Genomic DNA, 21,952 nt, shown 5'->3' on the forward strand with positions numbered 1-21,952 from the left:
TATTGTGTTTTAGTTGTTCCAAAATGTAATAAAAAATTGTACAATTCACTGATTTACTAACAAACAACTGACAAACAATAAATCTGGAGCTTTCGAGGGTCAAGGCAGCTCCATGGGGTCTGAGGCACTTGCCCCGTTGTCAGCACTGACTGCTGCAGATACAACCCAGTGGGAAAGACATGTTTACATTTTACATTTCCTTATTTGGCTGAGGCTTTTACTTAATTTACACTTTTTACAATTTACAATTGCTTTATATGTCAGAGGTCGCACGCCTCTGGAGCAACTAGGTGTTAGCTAGCTGTGGCTCAGGGACACAGCGGTGGATGTCTCACAGTGGAAATCGAACCCACACCAAAAGCACATGTCTTATCCACTGCCCCACTGCCTCATGTGACATCCTTTATTACTCAAATGTAAACTGGTAAATATCATTCTCTCAAAGTTTGGGGTCATCTACAGTCTGTCTCCTTCATATTCTGCTAATTATCTGATCTATATTAGTTTTCCATACATTTTATTTTTTGATATTTTTTGTTGTTATATTTTCAAAGAAAGTCATTTTTTTCATAATCAGAGCGTTCAAATTGTGTCTGAGCACACAGGAGCAGGAAGGTAGAGTGAGGCGTGTCAATGTAAGTGACCGTGTCAGTGAAATCTCATTGGCCGGCCAACCGTGCTGTCTCCAGGTGTGCATATCACCAGTATTTATCCCCCGTGTGATTTCCTGTCGGTTTGCTTTCTCTCTGCTCTCTGAATCAGTCGACCTTCTTCTCAGTGTTGCTGAAAAGCACCGTGAAGCTCAGACACACAATCATATAACTCTTCCTCCCCCTGACCTCTACCTGTCTCTCTCTCTCTCCCATCAGACCATCAAGGCGACGTCCCCTCTCGGTGACCCCCGGGTGACCTACAACCTGGAGGAGGGTCAGGTCCCGGAGACCAACATGCCGGTGAGGTTCTACGTCAAGCCGAACCGGGCGGACAGCTCGGCGTCCATCCTGGTGGCCGAGAACCTCGACTACGAGACAACGCGCTTCTTCACTCTCAGAGTGCGAGTCCAGAACGTCGCAGCCGTGCCGCTCGCATCGTTCACCACCGTCTACGTCAATGTGACAGGTGAGGCGGGGGAAGGAGTGTGTGTTTGCTCTTCTGCTTCTAATCTTTGTGAGGACTACATCTTATAAGTAATGACAAATAAAAAAGAGTTGCTTCAATCCCATCATACAGCTGAGATCGTCCAATCCAGAGAACACGGGTGATAAAGTCGCTGCTTTCGTGGAGCGTAGATTCTTAATCAGTGCTTCGCTGTCAACTGTTGTCAGCTTGTGACAGTTTGTGTGGGAAGACTAATGCAGTGCTTTTTGGTTGTATGAAAGGTAAATTGCACTTTCTTCATGCCTGGTCAAATCAGAACTTTACCTGATAGGCCTCATCTAGTTTTGCAGGGTTGCTCTGCCGTGTGAATTCCTCCTGCTGATGTCCTGTTTAGTTAACAGTAATAGATTCTGGAAACTCACAAACAGCGAGGATAAGTCTCTTTTCCAGTGATTTGTGCTGCGCGTCACGTACAAAAAGTTCAAGAGAATTCAACTTCGGTGGCGGGCAGGCTTGTGCCTGCTTGTCGCTACACCTTGTGCTCGACCACTTCAGCTCACTCTAACAGGGACACTTGTTACTGAACACAGACTGTTTCTGCTGCTTCCTGATAAAAGAAAAATGTTTTTGCTGATACCTGCTCAGAAAAGAAAACAGAAACCTGGACTCTGATGGTAACTTGTTTTAACAAACTGTAAAAGGTAATGCCCTGGTAGTGGCAAATAGCATTGGTTTGATTACATTAATGTTTAAGTTGACATTTACAAGAAATATTTTATTGCTACTGTGTAAAGGGAATACTGCTGGTAAAAAGCACCTTATTTGTTTAAAGCGTTTACAAACCACATGTTATTACACTTTTGTGTATATCAGTACATTTAAATTAAAAGTGTGCAATCCACTACTTTAGAATTCATGACATTTTGCGCATAACAATGTGATTAATTGCATTAATCGAAAATCATGCGATTAAACATTTTAATCGTTGCCCAGCACTATTTGGTAGCTCTGCTTTAATCTTGAGAAGCTGTTGCTATACACTAGTAACTACTAAACTGAGGCTTATTGTAGACCCTTTTCTCTCTGCTCTGCTCGCCTGACATTCACCGGTCAGAGTTGTGCATGTCCACCGACTCGCCGAGAATTTCATGCATGTCGTGGTTCCTCGCAAGTCTATTCCAATTACTGTTTAAAAACGATATAATAATCTTTGTGTAGTTCATCAATGGTGATAAATGATATGAACGTCCCACAAACTTCCTGCACAGCTCTGCACATCACCGGCGCTGCTGGTGCTCCTGTGGCCCCATCCACACTACTGCATTTTCGTTTTAAAAATGGAGACATTTTGCTACGTTTGCACCTCCGTTCCAGACTAAAACGGCAAAAACGAAGACCTAAAAAATTTTGAAAACGCTGCTGATGCCGTATTTCGTTTTAAAACTCCGGGTAGCGTTTTTGTGCAGACTGCAAAAACGGAGGAGTTCAGAAACAATGACACAGACGCTCATGTTTGGCTCTCTGATTGGGTCTAATAAGTCATGCAAAGTAGAAACACAATGCTACCGAGAGAGTTTTTTGATTTAGTAATATTAAATACAATCTAAACACAAAAGCTATTAAAATAACATCAGTTGTCAGGTCATCTTTTTAAACCACTTCTAATTTGAAACCCAGGTTTCTTACTTTCTCAGACTTTCTGTTTTTAAAACTAGGAGCGCATTTACTCTCCTAAAAAAAAAGTTCAGCTCTGACCAGCGGAGGGAAAGAAGCGATCAGCAATGAACTGAAACTACTATAATGAGAGACACTGCTGCAAAACGACAAAGAGAATGATGGGGTAAAAATAACGAAGGGAAGTTCATATCCCTGGTCGTCTCTGGCAGTAAAAATAAAAGAATAAAAAGCTCCTTGCCACCTCATTTTAACAGTGACTCACTTCCCAATCAGCGTCTGGAGGCAGGTGGAGAGAAGGAAAGAGGAGAAAACACTTGCTGACTTTGATTGGCTTTGAACAAACCCACATCGGACGCTGTAATTGGCTTAGTGGAGCTTGAAAGTGAGCTGACAAGCTGCTTTGTGGACTCTTCACGGTGTTTGGAGGATAATTCCTCACTAATAACTAAGATTTCATTAGTGAGGGGGAGACACCGTCCAACTTCACTTTCTGACGGGCGTCTGCTCTCTGAGAGCTCCCTCCAGATTTCACTGCAGATGATTGTTACTTTACTGGTGTATATGCTGTAAAAACCACAAACTCTTTTCAAACTTTTTTTCTGTCATTCTTTGCTTTTCTTTGCCTTCTATCTGCTTTTCTCTGCTTCTTCGTTTTCTTGGTTTGTCCTGGTCTTTCCTGCTTTTCTTTCGTCTCGTCTTTGTCAGCTTTAATCCAAATGAATCAGCTTCCATGGACATGACAGACTGTAGCTGTTCTGCTGCCAGATCCTGCAACATCAAAACAACAAAAAAAAGAGACTTATTTAGGAAAATAATATATTTCATAGCTGCTCTTCATTTTCTCGCTTTATTTTCATTCTGTCATCAGACGTGAACGACAATGTTCCTTTCTTCCTGTCGTCCACCTACGAGGCCACGGTTCCTGAAGGAGCAGAGATCGGAACGTCTGTGGCTCAGGTGTCGGCTACAGACCTGGACTCTGGTCTGCATGGGATGGTGAGGAGCGCACACACATGCTGATTAACCTCTTCCTCTTCTGCTACTATACTTCAGCTTGTTTCTCCTTCTTCTTCAGGTCCACTATGTGATCCTAAAGGATGAGAGCGGGGACTCTCAGTTCTTCAGCATCGACTCACGCAGCGGCGTCATCGTCACGCGAGCCTCCTTCGACCGCGAGCAGAAAGCCTCCTACCTGATCGAGGTCCAGTCGCAGGACAGCTCTGAGTCGTCCAGACCAGGCCAGCAGGGACAACCTAACACCGGTAATGCCTGGTGCACGCTAGAGGATTTTCAAATCTCAACCTACTTTAACGACCAATTTAACAACATTTTTATATTTTATTTTAAGAACGTGTTTCAGTCCTGACGCAGGACCACACACTTGGCGTTTATACTAAATGATTTCAGAGTGGCGGTTCCAGGGACTTCTCACAGAAACTCGCGTGATCAGACTTGACTTGTGTTTTGCACAGAAAAACAAATGATAGGAATCAAACTGTTGATGAACTCGAGGCTGAGAAGATGGAATCAGCAGGTTTATACAGCCTGGTATCATCCAAAGGCAGGTGAATAACACACCAATTCTTTAAGTCATTTCACATGCATTAACTTTGATTGTGCAGAAACGGCGGGCCATTTCACACACACACCGTCACAGCTAAAAAAAAACCCCAGCAGATGTGGGATATAAATAGCCATGAAAGTCCGACAAAAAGGTGATGGATATTGATCGGGTGGACAGTTGAAAGTTCTCCCTGACCCAAGAGACCGGCGTTCGGTTCCTGTGTGAAAGAAAAATTTATTAATAAGACGACATTCGTTTTTGATTTTATTTAAGTTATGTAGGCTGCGTAACTTGCGTTATGTTACGTCGTTACCATGTCACATAGCGTTACTTACGTTGCTATCGTTAGCTTCATAGCTTAACCTATGTTACGTTAGCTACATTATAGTTTAAGTAGCTAGCTAGCTAAGAATGTTTGCAATGTTTGGAAGCACCGTACGCTAACCTTAACCATCACAGCGGTGTGTGCCTAAACCTAAGTAATTGGTTATATATGCATGTCGACCGGGTAACATTAACGTTACAGCTGCGCAGATAGCCCGTTTTTTTCTGCATAGAGACATTTTTGGCGCCCCCCAAAGAGGCGCCAAAATGATCACAATTGAAAAAAAACAACAACATTTCTAATCCCAAATGTGTTTTAATAGCCATTTATCAAACAACTGTTGAGCAATCAGAATATAAACTTAAATACAACATCTTGACTCCCAGCAGTCACTTCTGCTCTCATCCATAGCCGCTGTATTTTACACATGAAGCAGGCGCTGGATTTATAAACCGGCGGCTGCGCTGGTTTAACTCACAGACTGTATGGTGTGACTGCGCCTGAACGCTCCGTTACAAAGCTTTCACTAAAGACTTCCTGTTATTTCTCACAATATTAAAGCTGTTTATGCTTGAAGGTCCTGGTATTCACCGGTACCGGTCACTATTACATTTTAGTCTTTGGCGTACCAGCACCGGGACTCTCCTCTGCCCTGTCCAGATCAGGTTTTCTGGGCACTACGTGACGCTCACCTGTTCCCGTTCTCTCCTGCCTGCTAATCTCCGCAGGGAGATCGGGAGCCTTTCATGCAGCCATGTGTATAGTGGATCTTCAAAGTCACTTTTCGTTAACCAACCAATCACAGCCTGGAGGAGGCGGAACATTAAAAAAAGGTTGAGGAACTACAGAAAACTTTAGAAATGTTTAGCTTGTCGTTCTGTATGCACAGTTTTTATTTTTGAGTTAATTTGCATAAACAAATGAGAGACTGACCACCATGTAGAGCATTTTTCTTGCACCATAATTTAATGAACAACCCAAAAACAACCCACAAAAATGAAACTGCTGTTTGTCCAACTGGAATTACTATTACAGGCTACTAATGGTAAGCTATAGTAGCCTGTACTATCTGAAATTATAATGAATACACAAACATTAGCACTAATCCAACCTTAACCACAGTGGTGTAGTTTGTGACACAGCTAAATCTCTGCTAATAAACTATCTGTAGGCAGATCATCCAAATAAAGTGTAACATGGAAATATATTATTATACTAACATTATACTTTCTATTTAATGTGATAATATTTATTAATTCACTAATTTATACCTTTACTCCTCCAAGTTGTGGATATATTTTATTTATCAAATGGTCAGAAATAATACATACAAGAAAATGTAGACATTTCGGTTGTAAGGTAAGTCATTGCCTTTACTGTACGCGATCATCCTTACTGTCGTGCGAAGTCACCCCCCAAAGGCCCATTCTGAGCCAGGAAAAACCCTGGATAATTTAACCTCCTTTGTGTTGCTTAGGTGTATAGAGACTGATGTTTACTATTCTACCTCACACTACAGGATCATTTGGGCCAATTATCTGTTCCGACCAGCCTCGGCTCGGGAAGGTGAATCAGACCCAAAATCTGCCTTATCCTCTAGTGTGCAGTCAGCGTAACACACATAAACTCACAAGTGACACATCTGGAAGGGAACAAACCTTGAAACCAATCTGATTCTCCCATTACACTGCTTCCACAAAAATAATTTGTCTAAATTTAAAATAAATATGATCCAACCTTTCATTGGTAAAGTTTATTTTAGTCTGTCTGAGGGATAAAAAAAATATTTGCAATAAGAGGGAATGTGCGAAAGAATTTAAACATAATCTCTCACGCACAGTGAGTGAAGATTTAAAAGAGGGAATTATTATTATTATTTGTTTTTTAATATAATTAAATAGAGATTTGAAAGTTACATGTCTGAGATTCTACAGACCATAAAAGGAGGAAAGTTTATGGATGTTTCCAATAAATATGTTCAGATGACGCTCGTCATTAAATCCCTTCGTCCTTCTTTCTTTCAGACACAGCCTACGTCAGGATCTTCATCACCGACGTCAACGACAACGCCCCGGCGTTCGCCCAGCCGGTGTACGAGGTCAGCGTGGAGGAAGACAAGGAGGTTGGCTTCGTCCTCATCACCGTCACCGCCAACGACGAGGACGAAGGTGAGTCATGGCCAAGTGACCTTTCGACCTTTCTGCCACTGTTCTGTTCGGCTGCTCGAGTTTGTGCTCTGTCATCCCCTCCTCTGTTCTGTTCTACTTCCCATCTATTCTTCTGTTCTGTTTTCTTGATTCTCTCTTTCTTCCTTTCTCTTCTTGTCCAATTTCTTCTTTTCTGTAAATCTGGTCTCTTGTCTTCTCGCTTCTTCAAGTTCAAGTTTATTTATATAGCACATTTATAAACAACCCTAGTTGACCAAAATGCTTTCCAGGTTCAGAATACACAACAAATATACACGACAACAGCAGTAGAAAATGTGAATACTCAACTCTCTTTAAAGGCCAATAAATAGGTCTTTAGCAAGGATTTGAAAGTGTCAGCGGTCCGAGCTATTCTTATTTCAACAGGTAAAGTATTCCAAAGGTTAGGAGCAGCTACTGAAAAGGCTTAGTTTTTAACCTGGATCTGTGGACATCGAGGAGCATCTGATTGGATGACCTCAGTGCTTTCACCGGAGTGTGTACAAAAGTTCTCATAAATAAGAAGGTGCCAGCCCGTTGAAAATTTTAAAAACAAGCTATAAAATCTTAAAATCAATCCTCAAGCCTTCTTCTCGTCTCTCAACTTGTTTTTGACTTTTCTCCTCTTTAATTTTTCTCATCTTGTATCAACTTCTCTCCTAAAATCTTCTTTTCCCATTTGTTCTGTTCTCTTTATTCTTTGTTCCCTTTCCTCTTCTCTTTCCTTCCTCTCCCCCTCCTCTCTTCTTTCCTCTTCTCCTCTCTCATCTCCTCTCCTCCTGCCTCCTCTCCTCTCCCCCTCCTCTCTTCTTTCCTCTTCTCCTCTCTCATCTCCTCTCCTCCTGCCTCCTCTCCTCTCCCTCTACTCTCTTCTTTCCTCTTCTCCTCTCTCATCTCCTCTCCTCCTGCCTCCTCTCCTCTTCCTCTCCTCTCTCATCTCCTCTCCTCTCCTCTCTCATCTCCTCTCCTCCTGCCTCCTCTCCTCTTCCTCTACTCTCTTCTTTCCTCTTCTCCTCTCTCATCTCCTCTCCTCCTGCCTCCTCTCCTCTTCCTCTCCTCTCTCATCTCCTCTCCTCTCTCATCTCCTCTCCTCCTGCCTCCTCTCCTCTTCCTCTCCTCTCTCATCTCCTCTCCTCCTGCCTCCTCTCCTCTTCCTCTCCTCTCTCTTCTCCTCTCCTCTCTCATCTCCTCTCCTCCTGCCTCCTCTCCTCTTCCTCTCCTCTCTCATCTCCTCTCCTCCTGCTTCCTCTCCTCTTCCTCTCCTCTCTCATCTCCTCTCCTCCTCTCTCTCTTTCCTCTCCTCCTCTTGCTGTCGCAGCTCGTTAGCGGATGTTGCTGCTCCCTTGAGGTCGACAGTTTTGATGTTTGTCTCTTTGTTTGTGTTTGTCCCTCATTCCTCTTCCTCCTCCGCTCTAAACCAATAAGCAGCAGCGGGAGTAAAAAAAAAAAGAAATCAGAAAACAACAACCAAACAAGCCTCTCTCTCTCTCTCCATCTCTCTTTCTTAATGACGGCTGCTGGCGTCGGCTCAAAGCCTCTGGGGTTTTCTTTAGTCAGAGCGTGAGCGTTAGGAAGCAGAGTGACGTCTGATTATTTATTTTCTGTTTTTAAACTTTAACCTTTGTTAACATTTGTTCTGTACACTTTGCTTCACATTCTTATTGCAGATTTGTTCTGATTCCCTCAACAGATCCGCAAACTTCCCGTCGCTCGTGTCCTCTCGTTTCTCCAAACTTTTTCTTTCATAGTTTGAATTGAGCTATTTACTTGTTTTCGTTTAAAAATAGAAACAAGAAGCAGTTCAGTGCAAAATAAATGTAAAAATAAAGAGGAATCAATTTCGGCCAACACCTGAGAGAACACTGAGGGTTTTGTTTCACTGCTGGTGGAAGGAGAATAAAAGATGCAGATGTGTGACAATAAAAGAGTTTATACATAATAATGACGCACAGGCACATCGTATGAGTGATGGTGACTAATGAGACGAACACCTCCAAAGTTTTGGTTTTAATTTTTGTAGATTTGTCCATCATTTATTGTTAAGATCTGGAAACACGACGACATCACTGATCTCAGTAAGTTGGAAACACTCTGCGGGGTCAGTCAAAGCATGAGAAAAGAAAGGTGAACACTCATCACAGCGTTCACACACTTCAACTCTAATCTACTCAACTCACTGTTTTCCTGTGCGAGGAGGGATTGCTATCAACATTTTAGGTGTTTTACCTGCAAATCAATGTAACGACTGGAGAAAGCACTGGCAGGGCGACCAGCAGTAGTTTAGATAACAGGCACAGGTTCGGTACACAGGAGATCAGTCCGATATGGACAAACAAATCCAGCAGGGAGTAGGCCAAGACGATGTCAGAAACAAGTTGGACAAGTTACTATTTACGCATTACTCCTTTAAAAAGTTTTAATATTACTTTACTTATTAATGGGTAAAAAGTAATTAGTTATGTTACTCATTAAATGGGACCTATTAGGCGTTTTCATATTTTCTGGCATTTCTATAATTTTACAATATCAGATGTTCATGATAAACATGGCCGAAGTTTCAAATAATGAGGTCAAAGTATTTAAAAGAAATCCCTGTGAGCCAAAACCTCAGATATCCCTCTGTTCTGAACACTCTGTTTTCAACTGTTTTTTCTACTAACGGCTCGGTATGATGTCATTCGGATTTCCATATATGGTAATTTGCTCCGGGCAGAGAATGCTGGCCACGCCCACAAAGGAACATGCAGCCCTATCCCTGTGGCAGCCTGATAAACACATTAGAGAATGGCCAATCAGAAAACATTTGGAGCTTTGGAGCGGGGGCCTTAAAGAGACAGGAGCATCTACAGCTTGTTTCAGACAGAGGCTGAAATGAGAGCCTGCATGAAGAGCCAGTGTAACATAGAAAATTATTTATTTTATATTTGAATCATGCAAAGCTGCCATAGAGAAAAGACAGAACTACAATATAGGACTGGAAATGCGGTATAATAGACTTTAAAAAAGTGACAGACAGACTACAGCCTCTTAAACCAGATGATACTGTACAGTTTAGGCTATGTTTATATTAAAAATAAATAAATAAATAAAAAACAAAGCGAGTCTCTCCCAATTTATTATTCATATCTAGGCAAAGCAAGTTTATTTGTGTAGCACATTTCAACAACAAGGGAATTCAAAGTGCTTTACATAAAACATAAAAGCAACAGGGAAATATAGAAAAAACATTGAAATACAAATTAAAAGAGTTATAAACACATTTTAAAGAGTTAAATAGAAAATAAAAACAGTGCAGTTTAAGTTATTAATTTAGTAATCTATAGCCCTAAATTTGATTGAATTACAGGCAGTGGTGAAATAAAAAGTCTTCAGTCTTGATTTAAAAGAACTGAGAGTTTCAGCAGACCTGCAGTTCTCTGGCAGTTTGTTCCAGATCTATGGAGCATAAAAACTGAACGCTGCTTCTCCATGTTTAGTTTTGACTCTGGGGACAGAAAGCAGACCTGCCCCAGATGACCTGAGAGGTCTAACAGCAAGCAAGGAGTTTTTTTTTTTTTAGAAAACATATATCGTTTCTTAACACTACTCGCTGAAATAAAAAATAAAGCAGGTAACTCACGACTTTTTAACTACTGTTTTTCTGCACACAGAGCAGTATTGAGTGTTTTTACAAAACATAAAGTTGCTTAACGCCGCTTGATCCCAACGAGTACATGCATCACTGGCAGCAGCAACCGGAGTTTCTTTTTGCAAGTTTCACGCTGCTGTGCTGCTTTAGCAGATGCTTCAATTTAGTAGATGGTCACACAAAATTTATAACGGATAACAATGTTCTTTGCATCTTTGACTGTGACACAATAGTGGTGATACTTCCAGCTGTCAAAAGAACACCTCCATTTCCCTCATTCTTAGTTTAGCTTTTTGGCTAACAGCTGACTGTATTAACATAATGTCTAGCTTCTCGACTTGAACTGCTGCTGACTTGCACATTTACACGTCAAGGACAACAAAACAAATTGCATTCTGGTAACGCAGCGTTATTACAGTTTAGAAATAGCGATTCTTTACATGACATGAAAGTACTAAGAGGAACTGGCTATGAGACAGGGGACCAGGTAAACTAAATACTCTAAGGGGGGTGAATCTAACAAGGACAAGGGGCGGACAATTACACAGGTGAAAATCAGACAGGGGCAGGAGGTGAGGTGATCTAATAATAGGAGGAGAGGTGAGTGACAAAGTAAAACTAGGGAACGGAGAATAAATAAATAAAAGCACGTAACGTTACCACAAAAACTGAGTCAGGGCAGGATGTATTAATAAAGGGCCATCTGATTGTGATTTAGTCGTAGTTTTACTGAGCCTTATGAAAATGATCACTGGTCACATTTTAGTCATCAGATTATTGTTAAAACTAAACTGACAGTTTAGTCTACTTTTCATGAGGGACGTTTCTGAAGCAAAGTTTTTACAGGATTTCTCCAGGACAACGATTGAAAATAATTCCAATATGCCGTCCTCCACTGTGGTAATCTGTCTCATATGGTTACGTTATATCACACATTAAACGATCTTACAAGTCACCAATTAAAAATGAAAAACAAAGCTTCATTACCATGTAAGTAACGTTTCTAGGAAGCTAGCTAACAAGACAACATGCTAGCGGCTGAACTAGCGATTTGTTTATAATTCATTTGAAGAAAATCAACATATTACATTGAAATGACATTAAACTAAGAATAACCATGGTTATCATAAATTATGCAAAGAAAAATCTTGTATTCTTTCGAGGGCTATCTCGCCCTCCCTCTTCGCCATACTCCTCTATCGCAAAAAGAATCGGGACACCCTGCCACTAGACGTGAACGCGCAAAACGGAGGGGTAGCACCTAGTGGTAGGGGCAAGAGGTGGATTGAGTCTAAGGGTATTTTCACACCTGGATCGATTGGAGATGTTGTTCCAAAACAAGGAGGCGTTTCCCCTTTGGCCCAACAATCGCACTCTGATCCGGAACAAAACAACCGAGCTGAGATCACCTAGAAGAGGTGGTCTCGCCTCGATTCCATAGGAACCCTGGAGCGGTTCGCTTGCAGTGAGAACACAGCTGACCCATAGAACCGGAACAAATTAATGTGTTGCCTGGCAACCAACACCAAAACAGTCTCATTTTAAATGTTCAGTGTGTAAGTTTTAGTGGCATCTATTGGTGAGGGTTGCGAGTTGCGACCAGCGGCTTACGGTGCATTCACATGCTCCTCGAATGGTTTCAAGTCTTTCTTCCGACTTCAGTGTGTGTTCATGTGCTCTTAATACGAGATGTGTTGGATTTGCATTATCAGAGCATATTAACAACACGCAGACATCTAGTTGCTCAAGTATGTTGTTGTGGTTAATGTATTGTATAGTTTTTTTCCTTCACGCGGCACGGCTCGACAGAGCGTTCACAACCCCACTCTTTCATTTTATCACTAACCATCTTGTAGACTTCGGTGTTCTTGTGGTGTCCAACATCTGGGAGATGTGTTGTTGTGACCAAATATCTATAAGGCGTTTCAGATCCTCGCAGCACCAAGTCAACCCCCGATTCATTTTTTGTTGCTGTTGTCATGGAGATGTCCCACAATGTGAAGTGCGACCTGCACGCATGAGGTAGTGACATAATGGCGTAAGGAAAGCCCTGGAAGTGTATGCGATTTGGACCGCTTTACAATAGTGCAGCGTGAACACAAGTGACATATTCAAATTGATTCGGAACAAAGTATCTGTTCCAGAACAAAACGGTCTAGGTGGGAAAGTCTTACTTTTGTTGTGCATATTTAATTTTTATGCTGTCTAAGTGCGCTGAGGCTATAGCTGTCACCATCTTTGATGTTTGTACCATGGTTGAAGGTGCTGTATATTAACACAGCAATTTCAATAACGGTGATGCTGTTTGATCATTTTGTCATTATAAAAATTCTCTATGGCTGCAAAGTGATATATTCAAATTGCTTATCTAGTCCAACCAATATGACACCAAACTGCTGAGACTCCTGAGGTTTAAAAATCTGCTTTGCTTTATATTTTTTTCTTTGTATTACTATTTAAGTCAGTTTGTTTTCTTTCTCTAATGTGCGGTTGTTGTTGTAGGAAGCGTCCAGATTTAGTATTTATTCCCTTCAGACTGATCCCTGCGAGCTTCAGGAAGACGCTGAACATGGGATTAAGAAACGCTAAGATAGCAAACTGCTGATGAATCCCTCCCAAATGTAGACGCTTTATCCCCAGTTTGTGTCTCGTCAGGGACTCCCCATGGTAATTAACAAACACCCCTTGACCCCAAACCACCCAGGCGGGGTGGGGGGGCAGAAAAGGGGAAGGAAAACCAGTGATCTTAGCTTAAACTCCCCCAAAGCTTCCTAACAGGCAGGTAGGCAGGAGTGTTACCGAGATGAGCTAAAAAACAAGACCTGAACCCTGCTGATTCAGCACTGAGGGTACAAGAGACAGATCTGGGAATCAATAAGCGTGTTTTTAGTTTATCATTTATCCTCCACTGGTCTAACTGGTCTAAAATTAGAGGAGTCTTGAACATAATAAAGACAGTATAATATGTCTAATCAAATGTTTTATGAACATTAAATAAACCTCGCAGTGGTTTAAATGGTGGGAGTAAGTTTTTGGAAGTTTGGTGACTTTCCACCATTTTTATTTTAAAGTACTATTTCCTGCTGCTGAGTGACTAGCAGGTGTTTAGCTGCTTGCTCCATGAGTCACATGACTTTAATTTTGTATGTTATAGCAGTCCATCTTGTTTTGGAAGTCTGAATAGGTCTGAATTACATAGATTCTTTCAGTTTGGCAGAAAAACATAACCATCACCTACATACATTAAATGGTATTTGGTGCATTTTGTGGCAGCATTTTTGATGTGCTTTGTTTAGTTTTTTCCCTTCCAAAAACTGACAGATATTTTTGTGGAATACGGTTAAGGTTATGGTTCTTCTTAAAGGGGAGCATTTGTATAACTGTGACAAGGCGTCATAAGAAAGAAGAATCTCAAAGAAATGAAATTTGTTTCCCTCAATATTTGCAGTTAAATTGTCTCCAAATCAAGGTTTTATTCTCTGACTACAGCAACACCATCCTCACCTCAGCTGCAGCTGTATGTGTGTGTGTGTGTGTGTGTGTGTGTGTGTGTGTGTGTGTGTGTGTGTGTGTGTGTGTGTGTGTACATTATTACCACAGTTTGCTGTTGAAGCTGACCGATGTTGAAGCACCAATGACCTTCTTTCCAGGAATAAACTGGAGGTCAGAGACAAACACAATTCCAGGAGAAACACACACACACATACACACACACACAAAGGCTTTTTTGTTTGCTATCAAAATTCCTGCATTTATTTCAGCTTGATTTGGTGTTTGTCGGAATAATCAAAGGTGGGGTGGAGTGTATGTGAGGGGTGGGTTTAGATTACCGCTCCCCACCCGCCTCCCCATCCTAAAGCTGATTAGGCGCAGCAGATTTTGTCACCCGTCCTGTTTTCTGGATGCCGTTTGGTCCTCCGAGTGGAAAATTTGCCGAACTAAGTGTGTCTGGTAATGAGATCAAGAAGCTCTTTTTTAATTCCGCTGAGTTTGGCGTTTCAGTTTAGTGTCGCCCCGGGGTTTCGTAAACACACACACACAGACACCTACTGCTGCAGGGTAGTTGAGCTTTAATGAGGGGGGAGAGAGTGCGTTTGATTGCTCGTGTAATATCAGCGGTGATGTTTCTGTGCAGACAGAAGCTAATGACGACCGGCTGTATCTGTGGTGTGAAGGTTGTTGGTTTGTAATCCAAAGTCTAGCTAGTCAGAGTGTCGCACGTCTACTTACTACTATAGCTAACAGTTTACCAGTTTGTCTGAGCTCCGCAGCACACGGTCTTTCAGGTCTGCAGTAGTTTTACTTGCTCTGCTTGTAAACTACTGAAGTTAGAATTAATCAAAACTGTTATGAAAATAAAGTGAGCCAGGTTCAAGTGTGATAAGGATGTTTTGGGGAGAGCATGATTTAATGAGACTCAGCCGAGGATCTTGGTCTAGGTAAGCCCTAGATAGGGCTGCAACTAACAATTATTTTCATTGTTAATCTCGTCAGGCGTATCAATACTACAATAATACTACATATTTCCCCTGAAGTACTTTGTTCAAATGACATAAAACTAAAATAAGTAAAATAATAAAGTTAATCTGTCGATAATTTTCTCAGTTAATCGATTAGTTGGTAGGTCTAAAAATGTCAGAAAATTGTCAAAAATGTCAATCAGTGTCTTCAAAAGCCAAACTAGACTTCCTCAAATCTCTTGTTTTGTCCACAGGTCAAATATATTCTGTTTACTTTCATAGAGGAGAAAATATTCACGTTTGAGAGGCTGGAATAGGTGTATGGGAATATTCTTTTTAAAATAAGGACTCTAAATGATTAATCGATAATCAAAATAGTTGGCGATTAATTTAATAGTTAACAACAATGCAATTATGCAATTAGTCCAGAACAAAAATGAGCATCAGGCAAAACACTTGTTTTATTTCCTGTAGAGGAAGACACTGATTTAACCTGCTCTGTTTGTTAATGATACTTTAGACCACTTTAGACCACGTGTCAAACTCAAGGCCGATTCCGGCCCGCCACGTCATTTTATGTGGCCCGCAAAAGCTTTAAAGATTCATGATTGTCCTGAAATAAAAGTCTATGCTGCCATAAACTACATCTCCCACAATGCATGTCGATTTTGTGACCCGAGAAGTGACTAGACTGCGATGTTTCAACACCCACTACAGTAGTTTTCCAGCAAGTGGAGATGAGAAATGTATACAAACAATCCCTAAATGTCCAAAACGAGAAAAACTGATGCAGAAGGAAAGCAGTTTCATGAATGGTGGGAAAGTGAAAACATGTTTGTGCTTCAAGGAGAAAACCCGGTAGGCTAGGCCTGTGTCAGTTAGGCAGTATCAGTGATGAAGGATCAATGTTGGTTAAGGCTCCTGCAGACTACACAACTTTCAGCGTCGGCCTATCGCCGTGCTGTTCACACTACACAACTTGCCGTCTTGTGACGGGAGTCTTGAAGCTGTTGTGGCGTTCACACTACGTGACTGATCGGTGACAGGGGGTCACACACTACACGAGCTGACAGAAGCCGTGTCACCCGGCGCTGGTCTCCAAACCACGTTTTGTCATGAAAACGCACATGAAACAGCTGTTGTTTGTTATTATAAAGATGGCAATTATAAAGACAAAGAATCTGGGTGAAAGAATGGATTAGCACACGAAGGTAGCAGGGATTGTCTGAGCTACAGAGAGCTGGAGGGGAGTAAAATGTGTTTTGCTGTGAAAAGTAGCTGCCTGCTCTGCCAGCTGCCTGCTCTCATTGGCTGGATGTGGACGTAGAGTCGTCCGACTCCTCCAGATATTTGGCATGCTAGATATCTGGCAGATGTCAGCGATGTGTCAGAAGTGTGTCAGGGAGCCGTTTTGATGCGTCTTTGTGTAGTTCACACATAACGACTGGTGACCACCGATCGGCCGCTCATTTACTCTCGATCACAGCCTGACGGTCGCCAAGCGGCAAATCGGGCTAATCCTGTAGTGTGCGTTTTTCCAGATAATCAAACTATCTCTCATTAGTTGGATGTATGCCCTCTGCAAGGCTGTGTGCAGCTGGACTATTTGTTTTATCACATCTGTCCCTCATGTTATTAGCAGCTCAAAATTATTTGTGTACCTCTGGACTGTGAAAAAGTGAAAAGTTACTGTAAAAGCTTATGTTTGATGATATTTGTCTTTATTGTCTTTGTTATTTACTTGAAATGTTTGATATTTGATTGATGGAGTAATGATCTGATAATCTGATAAATTCATTTATTTATGTTCTAATAACACTTCTTACTAAGGCTATATTTTTACATCTGATGAATGTCCTTAACTTGAATACATAATCAAATAAAGAGACAGTTATTTAACAATATGTTAAGGAGTACTTAAGTTTGTCTTACAGTTGCAACTGGCCCTTTGAGGGTAACCGTAATGCTCATGTGGCACTTGGTGAAAATGAGTTTGACACCCCTGCTTTAGACATTGTGGTAGTTAACAGTAGTGATCCTGGAGGTCTGTCTCAGTCACCTTTGCACATCATGCAGGTTACGTAAAGACCACGACCTGTGATTATAGTCCACAGTGTCGCAGTAGCCACGTTCACGTCATGTGGGATGGGAAGCAGAGATGGGAAAGATTCCCATGTTCGTCGTATGATTGCAGAGTTGGTCGTGTGAGGGTTAAAAATACTGTGCATTGATAACATAGCTCTCGGGCTCCTCCACTCCATCTTAGCCGTGCTGTGCCATGATAATTAAGCCTTGCAGTAGAAGGATAGAAAAAGCATTCAGTTGTCTTGTGTAGAACTCCGAAGGAAGAATTCCAAGGTAAAAAATTTGTAATTCGTAATTCATTTTAGGGCACATATTTATAATTATATGGGACAATTTATCCCAAAATCTCCCGCCTAAAACCCAATGTGCTTTATTTTTCTTGTTGCTTTGGAATAAAGATTCACGCTGTACTTTAATGACATCGCCACACAGGATTTCTGGGTGATACAGTCAGCTGAATTTCAAAAAGCTGCAGTATCACTTGCAGCCATCTGAGGCCACAACATGGGATATTTTCTAATGCGGTTTTGAATTGAAATGAAACTTCCTCCAGTGATGAGTTTAGTCCTTCAGAGTGTCGACCTGCAGTCGTTGCTCAGGGACGACTTTCCCCTCCAGTCCACCTCACGAGGAGCAGAGATCTGACCTTAATCTCAATTTTAGGCTTCCTGCTAGGCTTCGAATTAAATCAGCCCTATCCCCTAGAGTGTGTGTGTGTGTGTGTGTGTGTGTGTGTGAGGGCAACACCATATGGTCAGACTGATCATTAGGGAGGCTGCCGCAGGCAAAAAACCGCTGGAGCTACTCCCCTTATACACATCTACACACACACTCACATTTACAAACACACACACACTCTCAGAGGCTCGGCGAATGTCACGACGTATCGTGCTCAGAGGCTGTGACGGACCGGTGCACTTAAGCTTTTCCTCGCACACACACACACATACTCTCCGGTGTCGTAATGAAGGTCCTCCATGTCTCCACAGATGGTGTTTGTCTCCTAAAGTCTCCTTGGTGCCGGTAAACAGAGAGCAGGCCGGACCCAGACAGACCTGCCTCTGGGCTCTGAACATGCATCTGTGTGTGTGTGTGTGTGTGTGTGTGTGTTTACCATGTCCATGTGTGTGTCGGCATTTCTTCAGTTCATTAAAAAAGAAGAGGAGAAGCCAGGACAGGAAAGGAAAGGAGAAAGCAAGGAGATGAGGCAGGATAGGTGGAGACACAAGGTCTGAGGAAAGAGGAGTTTAAGGGTACAAGAGAGAAGCAAGAAGGGAGGAAAAGGAAGAGAGAGGAAGAAAGAAGAGGACAAGGTCATGAGAGCCGAGGAGAAGAGGAATGAAAAAGAGACAAGTGGACAAAACAGGCATTAGGGTTTGGAGGAAAATAAAGGAAGATAAAAGATTTAGGGGAAGTTGTGAAAAGGAGAGAAGAAAGAGAAAGAAAGGAGAGAAGGGTGGCCTGGAGAGTAGAGGAATAAAAGGAAAGGTTGGATAGGAGGGAGGAGGACAAAGAAACCGCTCAGAAACTGCAAGTTTAGCTTTTTAATTAGCTATTTGATGCCATAAATGTGCCAGAGTGAAAACATCTTTTAAGTGAATCAGTACTCTACAGTTCTGATGTAACTGATGCTATAGCAGCATCTACACTAACCTCTTTAAGAGAGCCATTGTTGCTTCGCTTCTCACTGTCGTCACGCCTAAACCACGCCCAGAGATGCCATTCGTTTTTGATAGGACGCTGATTTGTAATAATATAAGGTCTAACGGGTTAGAAGTGGTAGGGACTTGTATTCTCGTGTGATCTTACGAATCCAGCTGCCTTGCAAGGCTAGAACAGGGTTCCCACGGGTCCTGGAAAACCTGGAAAAGAGTTTACCAATTTTCCAGTTGTGGAAAACATATGGAAAATTTGAGAAAAACTAAAATGTCCTGGAACATCTTGTGTTATTTTACCATCATGTTGCGGCAGTGTTGTGAACACACCCCGACTCTGGTTCTAGTTCACATATTAAGCCCGATTTGCCAGTCGTTATGTGTGAACTAATCAACAACGCACTAAAACGGCTCCCCGACACATCACTGACACATCGCAGACACCAGCCAGATATCTAGAAAGCCAAATATCTGGAGGAGTCAGCCGACTCAAAATCCACATCCAGCCAATGAGTGCAGGCAGCTGGCAGAGCAGGCAGTTACTTTTTCACCATAAAACACTTTTTACTCCCCTCCAGCTCTCTGTAGCTCAGACAATGCCTGCTTGTGCTAATCCATTCTTTCACCCATATTCTTTGTCTTTATAATTGGCATCTTTATAATAACAAACAACAGCTGTTTTGTCTGTAGGTTCAGCTTTACTGAAAATGTCCTGGAAAAGTCCTGGAAAATTATCTCTAGAAAAGAGTGGGAACCCTGTAAAAAAAAAAAAAAAGGCCCCGAGGGAGTAAACAGAACAGTAACATCAAGACAATCTCTGAAAGCCATTGTGACTAAGTTAGCAGTTAAATCTCCAGCTAAAGGAGTTCACCAACCAGGCCTGGGCTAGCCACCACGTCGGCAAGCTTCTAGATCCAAATATTAAACAGAGGTGCACAGATACATTTGGCTTTTTAACGTTCTGGTGTGACCAGGCCAGAAGAAGGAGAGAGTTAAGAGGCGAGGAAAAGACAGTGTAGAAAAATAGAGAAATTTGAGTATATAAAGGTTTCAGCACAACAGAAGTGAGTGTGAGAGAGAGGAGGTGTGGGGCCGAGCAAGGAATCTAATGAGCCCCACTGTGAGAAAGACGCCTGTTTTCCTCCCAAATATTTGATGTCGGCTGCTGCTGTCCACACGAGGTCATCGCTGTGTGTGTGTCCACTGCCAATCAAACACTTGTTTTTCTGCATGGAAATCTGCTCCAATATCATTCAAAAAAGGTCCTTGTCACAATAAGAGCTCCACTGTCACAAAATGACGGACAGCTCGGCATTTGCACATGTTCACATACACATGCGTCTTTGTTACAAACACATTCGATGATAAGAGATGTTGTGGTTAATGGACTGAATCACTTTCTGTGTTGTTGGGATCATGTCAGCCATGTCAAGTCAAGTTTATTTATAAAGCACATTTAAAAACAACCAGAGTTGAGTGCTGGACAAAGTCATACAGTAGAAGACATAAAAATTAAAACCAGATAAATTAAAACAGGCCAAACAATTAATGACATACAGCAATAAGATAGAAAAACAAGACAGTTAAATAAAAAAGAAAGACTGAACGGAAAAGCGCAGGTGCCCCTAAACAGACTCAAATGCCAAAGAATAAAAATGTGTTTTAAGACGAGACTTAAAAGTGTCGACGGTGAGGGATGATCTAATAATCAGGGGAAGATTATTATGTGTGTAATTTATTTGAATTTTCCAAAAACAAGTACTGCTGTCCTGCACCATCGTGGCAAGTCCAATTTTGGTGACTTTTTCATTTCAGTAGAAGGATTAAAAGATTCCTCTGTGTGAAACTGTCTGGTGAAATATTCAGGAGCAGAGCTGCAACTAACATTTATCTTTAATTAACTGATTCATCTTTTTTTTGTACACATCACTAATCTTTTATGCTATGTTTTTAAAAAATACAGAGAAATGCCAATTTAAATCTCCAGAAGACAAGGTGATGTGTACAGATTGCTTAATTAGTCTCAACGAAATAAAAAAAAGCAACGACTCTCGCCATAAATAAGTAAGTATGTTTATTATCAAAGCTGGGATTAATTAATTCTGTCAATCAACTATTCAGCTGATCAACTTCTGAAATGAGAAGGTTTTACTGATCATCCTCCTCTTCCACCTTCACCTCCAGATCTCAACCTCCATCTGATCATTTATACCAAACAACTTAAACTGTCCTGATCTTCGCTTCCTCCCTCCAGGTGCCAACGCCAAGCTGCGCTACCAGATCACCTCGGGAAACATCATGGGCACCTTCGACGTGGAGCCCGAGGTGGGCACCATATTTGTGGCTCAGCCTCTGGACTACGAGATGGAGCAGCGCTACGAGCTCCGGTTGGTCGCCTCCGACGGGAAGTGGGAGAACGAGACGCTGGTGGTGGTTCAGGTGGCCAATCGCAACGATGAGGCGCCCGTCTTTAGCCAGACTGAGTACCACGCCGCCGTGACCGAAGAGCTCACCCAGCTGCCTGTTTTCATCCTGGAGGTCAGTAATCGTGTCCCATGGGTCTGACATCATATTAAAGGGTTCTTGGGGGACATGACATTGTTTTTTTCTCTCACTGTCATTTTGTACATTGATTGGACGAAGGCCTGGTTTTTAAGATACAGTCCCCTCTAAAAGTATTAGAACAGTAAGGCAAATTCCTTTGTTTTTGTTGTTCACTTAAGACATTTGGGTTTAAGATCAAAAGATGAGTATGAGACAAGAGGTCAGAATTTCAGCTCTCATTTCCTGGTATTCACATCTAGATGTGTTAAACAACTCAGGACATATCACCCCATTTTTCAAGTGAGCAAAACTATTGGAACATGTGACTTCCAGATGTTTCTTGTTGCCCAGGTGTTGCCTTTTAGGTTGATTGTCCAAACATTAAATAGCTCTGCATGACTAGTCTAAGTTTTCATCCTTGGTTCAAACCTACAAAGACTGCATTTCCTGTTAAAGAGGATAAACCAACATGGAGACCTGAGAGCTGTCTGTGGGAGAAAAGCAAGCCACTGTCAAGCTGAGAAAAGAAGGAAAATCGAGAAGAGCCATTGGACAAACATTGGGCATAACAAGCACAACAATTTGGAACGTCCTGAAAAAGAAAGAAACTACTGGTGTACTGAGCAACAGACGTCCAACAGGTCGGCCAAGGAAAACAACAGTAGTTGACAGAAATATGGTGAGAGCTGTGAAGAAAACCCCCAAAACATCAGTAAGTGACATCAGCAAT

General features: G+C 41.8%; 1 protein-coding gene across 1 annotated transcript in view; it reads left to right on the top strand.

Annotated features, from left to right (window-relative positions):
* The window catches only part of si:dkey-22o22.2 (neural-cadherin), a 183,489-nt gene that overhangs the window by 125,893 nt on the left and 35,644 nt on the right, over positions 1-21,952 (top strand). The window contains exons 13-17 of the mRNA XM_038710374.1: positions 870-1,119; positions 3,644-3,771; positions 3,851-4,037; positions 6,689-6,832; positions 20,933-21,216. Coding sequence (XP_038566302.1) covers positions 870-1,119; positions 3,644-3,771; positions 3,851-4,037; positions 6,689-6,832; positions 20,933-21,216 — 993 coding nt within the window. The remainder of the gene's footprint in view (positions 1-869; positions 1,120-3,643; positions 3,772-3,850; positions 4,038-6,688; positions 6,833-20,932; positions 21,217-21,952) is intronic.

The sequence above is a fragment of the Micropterus salmoides genome, unplaced genomic scaffold (assembly GCF_014851395.1).
Source record: "Micropterus salmoides isolate LMB-PRFRI ecotype aquatic unplaced genomic scaffold, ASM1485139v1 Ms_hic_scaffold_11, whole genome shotgun sequence".
NCBI classification, from domain to species: domain Eukaryota; kingdom Metazoa; phylum Chordata; class Actinopteri; order Centrarchiformes; family Centrarchidae; genus Micropterus; species Micropterus salmoides.